The sequence below is a fragment of the Anopheles aquasalis genome, chromosome 2, assembly GCF_943734665.1.
Source record: "Anopheles aquasalis chromosome 2, idAnoAquaMG_Q_19, whole genome shotgun sequence".
In the NCBI taxonomy this organism is placed as follows: Eukaryota; Metazoa; Arthropoda; class Insecta; order Diptera; family Culicidae; genus Anopheles; species Anopheles aquasalis.
Genome location: NC_064877.1, coordinates 63,068,147 through 63,080,646, shown reverse-complemented (window position 1 = coordinate 63,080,646; position 12,500 = coordinate 63,068,147). Strand labels below are relative to the sequence as shown.

At 50.1% G+C, this 12,500-nt stretch overlaps 3 protein-coding genes across 4 annotated transcripts in view; all 3 read left to right on the top strand.

Moving 5' to 3' along the window:
• LOC126570661 (uncharacterized) overlaps positions 1 to 1,317 on the top strand; it is a 1,532-nt gene extending 215 nt beyond the window's left edge. Inside the window, exon 2 of the mRNA XM_050228595.1 lies at positions 92 to 1,317. Coding sequence (XP_050084552.1) covers positions 211 to 1,029 — 819 coding nt within the window. The 5' untranslated portion in view covers positions 92 to 210 and the 3' untranslated portion in view covers positions 1,030 to 1,317. The remainder of the gene's footprint in view (positions 1 to 91) is intronic.
• A 103-nt stretch (positions 1,318 to 1,420) lies between these two features.
• On the top strand, positions 1,421 to 2,833 carry LOC126570656 (elongation factor Ts, mitochondrial). Its single transcript, XM_050228589.1, has 2 exons — positions 1,421 to 2,018; positions 2,085 to 2,833. Exons 1-2 carry the CDS (start codon positions 1,445 to 1,447, stop codon positions 2,462 to 2,464), a joined length of 954 nt encoding a protein of 317 aa, XP_050084546.1. The 5' UTR covers positions 1,421 to 1,444; the 3' UTR covers positions 2,465 to 2,833.
• A 1,476-nt stretch (positions 2,834 to 4,309) lies between these two features.
• LOC126570601 (villin-like protein quail) overlaps positions 4,310 to 12,500 on the top strand; it is a 14,041-nt gene continuing 5,850 nt past the window's right edge. The window contains exon 1 of one of the 2 annotated variants that reach the window (XM_050228508.1): positions 4,310 to 4,654. In XM_050228508.1, the coding sequence (XP_050084465.1) occupies positions 4,634 to 4,654 (21 nt within the window). In that variant the 5' untranslated portion in view covers positions 4,310 to 4,633. Of the gene's footprint in view, positions 4,655 to 9,791; positions 9,982 to 12,500 lie in introns of those variants that run through there. The other variant, XM_050228507.1, reaches the window with a different exon arrangement.

The following is a 12,500-nucleotide window of genomic DNA, read 5'->3' as shown; positions in this document are numbered from 1 at the left end:
ACAAACAAACTACCCGAAAACACACCTGGGACCTGCGGAACACGCGAAAACACCTGCGAGATCACTAATTCCGGTCCGGTCCCCGTTTCAGATTGCCTGGACATTTTGACGGGGGTGACGGCTTGATGAGCACAGAATTGCACATGAACTGCTGTTAGTGCCGTGGAACTCGGGAGACCCGCACAGAAAAAAACACATAAAACGGAAACGATGAGTGAGCCGATAGTAGTGATTATCTCGCTAGACGAGAAAGTCAAACCGGAAACGATTGTCGAAAAGATTCGAAAACAATCGAACGATCAAAATCAGGTGCTGCTCACCGATCCCGCGGACACTGTCGCCTATCGGTACCACATAAGCACGAAGTACTACGAAACAGATGTGCTTCTGTTCCCGCATGCGTCCCCGATCACCGATTCCCTGTCCAGTGCAATCTTGAATCGGACCGAAGGACTGCTGGTCTACTTCGATGCACATGATCGTACCTTCCTTGAGCGACTGCCGGCGTTCGGTGCGTTCGTACAGCAGCAGGACATCGATTTCGGGATTCTCCTGTGTACCACATTGCCGGAGAACGCTTCCGAAGGTGTAACGTACGGTGAAGCGAAGCAATTGTGTACCGTGTTGGATGTGATAGAACTGGAACCAGCCCCGGAAGACGATGAGCCACCCAGTGACGAAGCCGTCGGTGTCGATGAGCTTATCCAAGCGATGCACAATCACATTTGGTCAAACGTGCAAATACACCGAGGGAGCAGAGCAGCGGCGGCGCTGGAAGCACTAGTCGATGGAACAGATGCAGAACCGTCCAGCGCGCTTAGTGATGATGATGCAACCGATGAGACGGTGGAACCGAACAGCAACGAGGAAGAGGAACGCATGGAAGCCGCCTTGAACGGGTTCGAGAAGCTGTTGACGGAAGTGCGCAACATGCACTCCAACGCAACCTCGTGGAGTCGGAATGAGAGACTGGCCTATGCCCAGGAGCTGGCGGAAATGTTTGACAACATGGTAGAGGAGGACGATTAGCGATGGATAGTGATCATCGGAAGGGCCGCGGATCTGTTCGCTACTGTGCCCGTGCGCCTACATTTTTATTTAGAGAACATTACGCTTCTTCTCGAAACGCAATTCCTTTCCCCAGGGCCAATCTCCGAGGCCCGAGCCGCCTGTGTTATGCATAAACGACAGTTTAGTGAACCGTTGAGCAGAGGATTTATTTACGAAGTGAATCTGTGTGAAACTATATGAAGAAATATCCTGCAAAGACAGCACGATAAACATACTTATATACTTACAATATAGCCTTCTATTGAACGATAGAACGAACGTTTCAAGAATTTCCTTTCAAATACCCTCTCCATCCATCCGATGAGAATCGCATTTCACTTAACACTTTTCTCCCCTTTTTTACAGATCCACAGCTAAACAGAGAACCTCGAAAATGCTTTTCCGTTGCACACAGCGCTTCGTGCCACTTCATCCTCTCGGTCTCGCTCTGCGACACTTTGCCACGGCCGAGAAGAGCGCTCTGGCCGCACTGCGCAAAAAGACCGGCTACACGTTCGCCAACTGCAAGAAAGCCCTCGAGCTGCATGGAAATGATCCTGCGAAGGCAGAACAGTGGCTCCGGGAGCAAGCACAAGCGATGGGCTGGTCTAAAGCGACCAAACTCGAGGGACGTAGCACGGTACAGGGTTTGATCGGAGTGCTGGTACAACGTAACGTCGGTGCGATGGTGGAGGTAAACTGTGAGACAGATTTCGTCGCACGTAACGCCAGCTTTCAGCGCTTCGTTCAAACGGCTTCGGCCGCCTGCGTACGCCATCTAGCACACGTGGAACCGGACAGCAACCTCACGAAAGTGGGCCTCAACGGGGAAGCACTGAAACAGATTGTGCTCGACGATGGCAAATCACTTGGCGATCATTTGGCCCTCGTAATCGGTACGGTTGGTGAGAATGCCACCCTGAACCGTGCCATTTGCTTCAAAGCACCGGAGAACATTCAATTGACGGGTGAGGTGCAACGATCACGCTTGTTTACCGTTTACAGCATAATCTCATGATTGTCCTTCTCCACAGGTTACGTACACCCAGCACCGAATGAAGAAATTCCCCTGGACGTTCCCCAGGTTGGCAAGTACGGTAGCTTGATGGCATTCCGCGCCGAACAGTCATCTGCGGATGGGGGCGAAGGTGAAGATGCGGCTCTCGTGGCACGCAAAGTTTGCCAACACATTGTCGGTATGAAACCGGAACGGATCGGAGAGCAGGGCAAGGATGAACCTGCCGCTGATAAGGATGATGAAACGTGTCTGATCCACCAGGAGTATCTAGTCGATCCGAGTTTCACTGTCGGTGAAGTACTGGAAGCTAACCGGTTACAGATCATCGATTTCCAACGTTTCGAGTGTGGCGAAAAGAGTAAATCGGACGAACAAAATGAACGGGCGGTCGATTAGAAACTGAATGGTGGGCCCGGCATGATGTAGAGAATCCAGTGTACCATTGTTCTGAATCACGTTAATAAGGGCGGTTCTGAATCGTGAGGCAACGTTAGGCCGAGATGAATTAAAAGCGGTTGTAGCCCAATTTGCCGCATGTTGTAACCGGATAATTATGACGCATTTTTAACTAAAAAGTAGCATTTGCATCCGAAAGAAATGAACTAATGACCAGTGGGTTAATGACCGGCCTTGTGCTTTGTTGTTAATAACCGTAGAGAGAGAGCAAAAACTGCACTGTTTTGAAATGTTAACAACCTACAGAACCACACTCGAGTATTTAGCGGCAACGGCGAGAAAAAAAACGGGTAAAAATGTGTCCCAGGGAATGCGCCTATCCGTGGCCAGTTCGCGCACTGTTGTGTGGGGTGAAAAACCATAAATAAAAAAACTCGACGACCGTTTGCAGACATAAAGTTGGCGAGAAAAAAAGTCGCTCCGGGTCCATGCACCGCTGAACACGCACGTGTGTATCTGTGGCGCTCGCATTAAACGCAAACAAAACTCTTCTCGCTTGATAAGCGTACGATAGAAGATGTTATGAGTGGAATTAGAAAAGAGATAAATGTGCGAACCTTAATCGTCGTATCCCACTAGGCTAGGTGGACTAGTGGAGCGAACAAATGATACAAAAAAAAAATGCTAGAAAATGCATAGGGCGATGAAGATGTTCAACAATTCACACACCCCTCTGTGGCAAGTAGCAGGTTTTAGAGCGCAAAAAAGGATCCCTACGTAGCAGTCTGTCGATCAAACCTTCCAACAACACCACTACTCTTTAGCAGCGAAGGCACCAACGCGCCTCCCATAATGATCGACATCAGCCCCTCCGATAGCAGCAGTTAAGCGGACCCATTTGTTTCTCTTTCCAACGGTTGCACAACCGTGAGGCCGACCATCATGCTCCCTCGCCCCAATGGGCTGCAAAATCTCGCTAATCAGTTAGCGATTAAGAATCGGCCGTGAATGATGTGGTTTTTGAAGAGTGTGCCCTCCCTGGTGTGCATCTGCTTAACAAACAAACGATGTGAATTGGTTGCTACGTTTTCGTCATCCACGTGAGGTTGGTAAAAATCGCTCAGATTGACGACGACACGCCTGTTGATCGAGAATCGATGTTGCGCTTTCGATTCGTCGCGGCGCGATCCCGACGTTGATCAGTGATCCGCGTAAGTGAACTAAAGCGATATGGAAACACGGTGTGCAGCGGCGTGTGAAGGTGGATCAACAAATTGTTTGTGACATTAGTATGGCCGCGCTAGTGCCGTTGGGCTTTGTGAGAACTACGTTTTCCAGCGATCGCGGCTGAATGGTTGCCCCCTCTCGCTCCCGTCACGTATGTTTCAGTAAACCTGCTCAGTTTGGGGACCGATTTAAGTAGACCAGTAAAAGGTAAACATTGCCAAGCGAGAGACACTAAAGGTTGAAGCGACCACGACGCGGGGCACACGACACCCACGGTGGATGCGCCAGTACCGCGACACCCACCACCACATGATTGTTTTCCCCGTAAAGAGTAAACTGCACCAGGGTCCAGCCACTAACCACCTGCCTTACCGCGCTACGAACACCCAGCGGGCCAAGCCAAGCCCACTCGCGCTTCGTTCGGAAGTAAAGAACCTCCACCGTTCGGGCTAGGGAAACCGCGGGCCATCCCCGACCAGCAAGTAACAATAGAGTGGCCTCCACAGCCCAAACAGCCGCTCTGGCGCGCCGAGCTGCGGAGTGATGTGCTGCTGGTGGAGGAGGAGGTGGAGCACCACCTCGTCGTCGGACGCTTGTTTTGGGGAACGTTGGGGCGCGAGTTCGTAAAAAGCTCAGAATTGCTGGGACCGTGCACTCGCACGACACATGGGTTCGATTAGTCGAAAGTGAAATTCCGTTCCCGACGGACGGTGACGGCCCCACCGGATCACGTGCACGGACTGCTGTGGAGATCGCACGATCGCGACTAACTAACGGATTTCAATTTGTGAGCTTCCCGCCGTGTCGTGCGTGACAATTTGTCTCGATCGTGAGTGGTAACAGTGAAGCGAAGGCACGTGGTTGCGCAATGTTCAAAAGTTAACTGCCAGAACTCTGCCTGGAACGTATAAATTTGCCTTTCATTTGGAAGAAACCGTTAAAATGAGTAAACACTCGTCTCAGGTAAGTGGATCAATCGATAGTCGCTATCTTAAGAACTGTTTTTCGAAAGCAAAATATGCGTGAAGATGAATTTGGGATCCTCTTTTCATCGTCCAATGATCTGAATCCAAACTCCACTATCCATCACTAGTTCGAAAATCATTCGGAACATCATTACAAAGTGCTAATGTGAGAGGAAGCGAAACGAACAGCTACCTTCCAACAGCTGAGAGATAATTTAAAAACGGTGACACGCGGCTTGGTGCTGGAATCCATATATTTTCCAGCTGTGTCCGCGATGTCCCGCTGTGTTTTCTTCCCTTACCTTTTCCCAACCATTCGTCATCAAACTGTTTTTCAGGCTGCACCATCCGAAATGCAGATAGTCACAGCGACGACACACCACACAGCCACCCTCACCACCCTACCGTCTACCGACAAACCATAAATTACCATTATTCAGCCACCTTTCGCTGTCCCGTATCATCGTTCTACCGCTTCTACTGCTTCTACTGCTTCTGTTGTTGGTGCTGCTGCTGCTGCTGCAACTTCCGGTGACATCGTTCTAGTTGTCGACGTGAATTGGAAAAGCGCGAAGCGCACTATTCTACCCGACAAACCGAAAGAAGAAAACATTGCCCTGGCACCGCGCTGGCCTCTGGTGGATGGGAAGCGACCACCATAAATTGCTGGGAATTTGAAAAGAGAATTTCCTCCCCCTCCTACCGAGAACATAGAAGCAAAGAGAGATGGTGGTGGTCGAATAACCAGCATGAATGAACCTGTTGATGTTAGCACTAAAGCCAGCCACCACCCCATTCCGTACCCGTGTGCGTGTCGCAGTCTCTATTGGCACTCGGGGATTAAAAGCTCGTCATGATGTTTTTTGGGGAGGGAGCGCACATCATTCGGCTGCCGGTTGGAGCAGCCAACCAACCAACCATGAAGTATGATTTGTGGGGTGCGGTGGCTTTTTGATGATCGCAACCAGCGCAGTGCCCATTTGAGCTATTTTGCACATCCAGCTACGACCGTTTCGGGTTAATACAAACCGTCACGGGAATGTTTTTGTGTCGAAATAAGCCCGTCGATCGTCATTCTGTCTTCTGCAGATGAGCAATTTACCGGGAACTAGAACGTGCAGCAATGGCATAAGAGCATTGTGTAAACGTGTGCCATTGTCGGAACAATTTGGGCTGAGAACACTCGCCCGATCATTACATTACTCTTAGGGTTTGAATGCCAAATGCAACGAAATCGTGCTCGTATCTCTCTAGTTCCCTTTCGTCTGGCTGAAAGGCAGCGATCGATCGGTCTGCAAGCTGATCCTGACTCACCCCAAAATCACTCCGTGATCAAGCAATCATCATTGATGCGCTGCGTCCGTGCCAGCTTGCAGCTTCATGCCTTCCATCTCGGTGCGAAAACACCGCGCTGAAGAACGCCAGAGTGAAACCATAGGTCGTTGGTCGTGTGCAAGTCGAAACACCCAATCCATCCCCCCCTCGAACCAGCCATTTGTGCCCGGGCCCTTTTTTCCCTTCGTTCGTGCTTGCGACTTTTTCGCCAGCCATGCCGGCCCTATGTTTATAGTTTGCGGCCACGGGCAGCCCAGACAAAAAGACCCATGTGCCCATGAGAATGGTGTGGTTGCGCTTTGCCACAGGAAGATGGTGCACACGCGGAAAATTGCACAAACAAACGCGCCAGACGGTGGAAAGGTCACCGTGTGCGCACTCGACGATCACACGGCGACACAACCAGCTGTTGTTGCTGCTGCTGCTGATCATGTTGTTAAGGTAAAAAGAAGTTGAAGGAACCACAACGATGGTTCGTTATTCGGGTTTGCGTGATTCTTCTGAGGGGAGAGTCATCGATCGATCCTTTCCACTCCATTCGTTCGTTCGTTCGTTGGCAAAAGGTGATGAACCGTAAAACGTGAATTGCTTCGCCAAATAACGTGGTGTTGACAGGCACATCTCTAGCCGCGGCATGTTTTCGGTTGGAAAATGGTATAATCTAACTCCTCACCGCACGCGCAAAGAAAACCTGGTAGCAAAGGTGACAAAACAATGAAAGACTTCAATGATCGAACAGTGTTATTAGACGATGAACCTCGGTTTGAAAAACGTTTTGCAATCGCTTCAAGCACACAAAAAAAACATTAAACTTCAAGACATAAAAAATCGTTTTCCTATTCCGCATGGGGCTTTGATCGATCACTCTTTTCCCTGCATTAAACCAACAACACATTTGCATAATCGATTAACAAAAAAGGGCAAAAGGTAACTCACGCTTGCGTGTCTTGCGGTCCCTTGATCATACAGATCAAGGTGGTGAAAGCAATCATTTAAAATAACAGCAGGAACGCATGGGGTTGATTTTTTATCCGCTTGTCCCTGTAACAGACGATCATTTGGTTTTGTGTTACAAAAGGGAACAATAATCATTGCTCATGTTTTTTTTTTGCGTACCACCGTTGATTGGTAATCTGGGCAAACAAAATGTGCAAACCCCTAACCCAAGGCAGTGACCCACGGCCGACAGCGATAACAAAGCTAATGCAAAACCATGTTTGATTCGTTTCGCATCGACCGTAACATAATCTCGACCGTGCCTCGGGACTTCTTTGTCACGTTGGATACACTTTGCTGCCAGTGACCTGTCAACACGAGAAAGAGAGAGAGAGAGAGAGAGAGAGAGAGAGAGAGAGAGAGACACGCGGGAACAATTGACTCCAGATTTTCCTCTTTATTTGGTTTACCCCACCATTCACCCCTTTTCGCCTCTTTGCTTGCACTCGTTTGTTCTCTGTTTGCACTTTGAATTGAAGGCACTACGTGAACGGTGACAAACGAAAAGTCACGCGACCTGCGGCCCATTACGAACGCAGGAAACTAACGGAAACAGCCAAGTTGTGTCGTTCTGGCGCTTGAGGGCTTCCTCTTCAAGGCAAAGTGCATTGAAACGGTGCGCTACCCTACCGTCTGTGTCATGCACCCGTGCCGTAATTTATCAGTTCAATGCTCACGAAGAATGATCCACTTTTTGGGGCTGGAGGTGCGCCACATCATTATTCCACGCGATCGTGCCTCAAGACCTTCCACCCAGGAGAGGGTTTCTTGGGTTTTTTGTACTTCTTTCTAAAAAAAACCTCATGCGTATGTCTTTGCTGCCTCCTCCAGCACCGCCCGAACAACCATTTCTTTACGGACGTTCACCGGACGCGGCGGTTGCCAGACGCCCGACGGAGTCACGACGAGCCCAGAATCGAACGCTCCGGACCGTTGCAATCAAATCGAATTATTTACGGTTCATTACTCAATCAATTTCCAAAAGCGTCGACGAGCGTTCACTGCGATGCTGTCCCGGGGGGATCCCGGTGAGCTTATAAATCGCCGCACGCCGTCCCCTGGAGACAGTTGTCCGTGCGGGGAAAACCGGTAATACGGAAACAATAGAACGACACCTCGCAAAGAAAACAGGGGCAACGCGACACGGCACACCGGTGTCTCTTGGGCGACCAGGTAGCGTGGGGGCAGTAATCGGCTTGTTTTATGTTGGACATAATTTGCTCTCCGATTCCGTTCCACGGTTGACCGGCTGGCTGGCCGGTCGTAGGATGGCGATTAAGCTCACAGCGGTCTATCAATTGAGATTTATTTTCTCTTCCACCTCAAAGCGATGGGAAACATCGTCGTGATCGTCGTGAGTGTCACTGCGGAAAGGTCACGACCGAGTCCGTTAGTTCAAGGGTATTAAATCTCGTCCCCAAAATTTAAAACATTTACCAAGAGTAGAGGAGTTTCCAAATACTCTTCGTGGGGAGAAAATTTAATTTGTTTTTAATCTTGGCGCTCCCTTGGCACTGCTGACCTTGATCGTGTTTAATCTAATTTCCCAAAGTAGTTCGATCATATACCTTGTACAAACAACGCAAACGGTGGTTTCTTCTGGCCAATCGCACTCGACGATCGATTAATCTCAATTTCTACGAGCGAATCGGCGCGTCCGATGGGCAGTGGCGGCAGTTAAACGCAATTACCCTGACCCTTTCTCTTTTATTCGCAATTGAAAAATCAATTCATTCGCACCCTTCTCCCCTTGTGTGTGCTTGGGCACCCTTTTGCCAACATTTGGCTGCCGGGGGCCGGCACACCGGGGCACCACGCGGGTAGCGAATTAAAGGGGAAGAAAATTGTGGCAATTACATATGCCGCCAACATCCCTACGGCCGTTGATGCACCCTGGAATGGAAAGCGGAAAATGCGCTGCCACAAAAGGGAAACCACCCAAAGAGAAAAAGAAGAAGAACCGCACCTCTGCGATCGGTAGATCTTCAAACGACCGTAGACAGCCCTATCCTGGGATACGGGCACCATTATTATGACATATTGACACCAAACACACCCGGAATCCCCCCCGGGGGAAGCGGACACAACGGACTAACCGCACGCCGTAACCGCAAGCACCGGAACTCGGAGCTCAACTCAGAATATATGCAGCCCCGCACGGCCAGGGCCTCACGCGGTCGGTTACACTAATTCCATCCGTCCATCCCCCAACCGGCCGCCGATCTGCCGGGCCCGGTGAACCCAAAACACGATCACCGCATCGCGAGGGGACCGAGAGCGAACCCCACCGGCGTGTGTTCATTCCGTTGCCGATCGCTCGATGCGCAACGTGTTCGTCGCTTGCCAGCGCGTTCAGCTCATTCGTTTGGCGTTGTTTGCCACGCGCTGTCGTCGTTGTTGTTGGGCCAAACAATTACACCAAATTCTGTAGCGCGTATCGGAGGGCGTGCGTGTTTCTGTCTTTGTTTTTTCGGTCAACAACAGGCCCCCGAGAGTGTAGAAGATTAATCTACTGATCGTCAGTGACACAGCCGGTGTTGTGCGTGCGTCATACAGGGAATCGAAACGAATGTGATTTATCGTGATAGTTTTCCTTCGTCATCCTTGTGACGCCGGAGACGAAGCTGGAGTGTTTTTTCTTGCGTGTTTGTTCGTCTCCCTGTTCCTGTTGTCTGTGCTGCTTTAGTTCGATAAACGTTCAAACCTTCCTCCATTCTACGAAACGTTGCGCGCCTCGGTTCAATCTCTTGTTGCCAGCGATCGCTCGGTGCTCCTACTTTCCGCTACGGTTGGAAAACACACCCGTGGAAACTCGTCAACCCTTTGCGTGATAATTATCGGTTAAACAGCGTTGGTTTGGTCGAACTGTTGTTGGCCGGCCAACGGTTAAGTTTTAAGTGCAAGACGGCGCGCTGCTCGTCCTCTGTGTGAGAACCAGCCCCAGAGGCAATTTCCGCCATCATGCAGATACTGGACATCAACCAGAAGGACTATGTACGTACCCTGATTTTCACCATTCTTTGAAGCATTTGCTTGGGAAATGCACATTAACGACCAGTCATATTTCTTCTCAGCAACGCACCGAAGTTCAGGTTCTGTGCGCCATTTCTGTGCGCTCGTTTCTCCACGCTGCTCGAAGCGAATTCAATTTTGTAGCATGCAGATCAGAAACCACAGATAGAGACGGGCAGACAATTATGCTCACCGTTCGTCTAGTTGCACGTGCAAGGAAGTGCAAGCGGCGCATCGTCGCAACGTCGGTGGCCGCATGTGTTTCCGGGTGGCTTTCTTCAGCGGCCACAGGCGCTATAGTTATGTTTAAAAGCGTTCGTTGCTCACTCCCTCCATAATGCCTTCATTTTATGACAGACATTATCGTTGGCTGTCCGCCCGTTCGACAGCGACTCGTTCGAAGCTGCTGCACGTGAACTATCGTGTAATGAGCCGCACTCCCGCTCTCTCTCTCTCTCTCTCTCTCTCTCTCTCTCTCTCTCTCTCTCAGTCCTTAAAAATCGACAACTAGCGGCATCAAATCCTGCACTTCCTTCTTTCTACTTTTACCAAGCGGCAGCATAGTGCCATAGCAACCGTGTACCGTGGCTTCTGTGCCCTTTTAGCTCCGTTGAGTTAACGCAGCGCTGTCCGCCCACGGGATGACCGCGTTTGTTGAGTGGCCCAGAAGGAAATCATAAAAATCTAAAACCGAAAGAGCATCCGGCCCTGAACTCTCTGCTAATGCACACGCATTTGGACGGTTTGATTGCTAGCGGAGCAATTGTTTGCCAGACTTTTTATGATCTTTTCAATTCAAAAACAAGAAATGGCCATTCCTGGGGTGCGGATTTGGAGCTCTCTGCAGCCTTCCGTGCCTTCGAGTGCTAGCACAATCACATGTATTTTAATTTAATTAATTAATCGCCATTTTGCGTGTGCGCTAATGCTCTGCGGGCTGTCGTGGGCAAGCCGACAGAGATGATGAACCCGAAAAAACAAAAAAAAAAAAGGGCAAAGGAAAGAGATTTATGTGGGACATTCTTTCTTCCGCTATCCGCCCTTTAGGCGCCAAGTGGATCATCGCTGCACGGCGACGGCATCGCGACGGTTGATAGATTAGCCGATACGAGATAATGTGCGTTCAGTTTTATCGCCACGGAATGCGGAATCGTTCTCTGGGCTAATAGGATGCAAAGAAGTTCACTGTACAGATAAGTACGGAGAGCGAATCCATTACGGATCCCGTTGTTGCACTTTGGTCACCTGATTCTTGTCATTCGTCGTCGTCTGCGTCGTATCTCGAGGCCAACCGATGAATGTAATCTAGAAAGAAGGCAACAAAAAAGGCCTCACCGGAACACCAGCAAAATCCCAACGCCTATCTAGTGCGATCGCGATCGCGAATGTGCCCGCGAAAGCCCCCCGGGAAACCTTCAATTTTCTTCTTGCGCTCACTTCCCACCCGGCCTGCGCGGTGCCGTTTTTCATTTCATAATTTAATCTAACAAATAAGAAACATTTGCCCCGGAGGGAGAGAGAGAGAGAAACCGTAACGATCGGGGTGCGCTGCACAGAGCTGCACGATCACGAGAGTAGTGGCCAGCTTTATGGGATTCCCCTCCCTTTTTGCTTGCTGAATTTATGGCACACAGGTGCACATCGTTTGCCGCTAACGCTTGAAGCTAACGAACGTCTTTTTCGCCGAACCACCGTCACCGCGTGCTTCCTGTCTGCCGGAAGCAACCATCATCGTTTACCGGTCGTTCGAATCACCGTTCCGAACCGAGCTGAGTGTGCCGTATCCGAATCATTTTCGGGCGAAAGCTAACGAGAACTTGCGTTCACTTTCCCTCTGGCATCTTTGGCAAATCTCGGTGATCTCGATGCCGCTTTTCCCTCGCCACCGGGGTTGCGTCTAAGGGCGCCTCTCTGGGAGGAAAAACGCTGGTGGCGTTATGGAAATTGTGGCAGAGCCAGAAAGTCAATTCAATTATGCGCAGCCTCAGCGAGCGGACTAATTAATTCTTTGGCATTCGATTTTTTTTTATCATCCTCGAGAGCTTTCATCTAAACTCCGGCAGGTCGCAGTTCTCGTCTGCAAATTGTACAGTCACTCGGTCTAATTTCATGGTTCCGTGTCCCCTCCGCTTCCTGTTTTTTCCGATTCAATCCAGAGAAACGTCCAATTTTCCGTTCGATCATAACTCAAACTGGTGCCTCAATGCTTCCATCCATCATCGCTCTCTCGGTGTTGCATAGCGTTGCGTTGTACTTGCGGAAGCGACGGACGTTCCGATTTTATGGACAAATTTACATCTACATCACTTGCCCTGGGGGGATCGTGCAGTGGAGGGAACCAACATGAAGTTGTTTATTAAAATAACCCAGCTAGCTGGTGCAGCACCAGCGGCCATGGGTAGGAGAAAGAGTGAAATGGAGCCATAAAACAAGGCCGTACCGTCGCTCCTGGCCGTACGATGAGCCGTACAATCATCGGATTGAATCAGACACGACAGAGA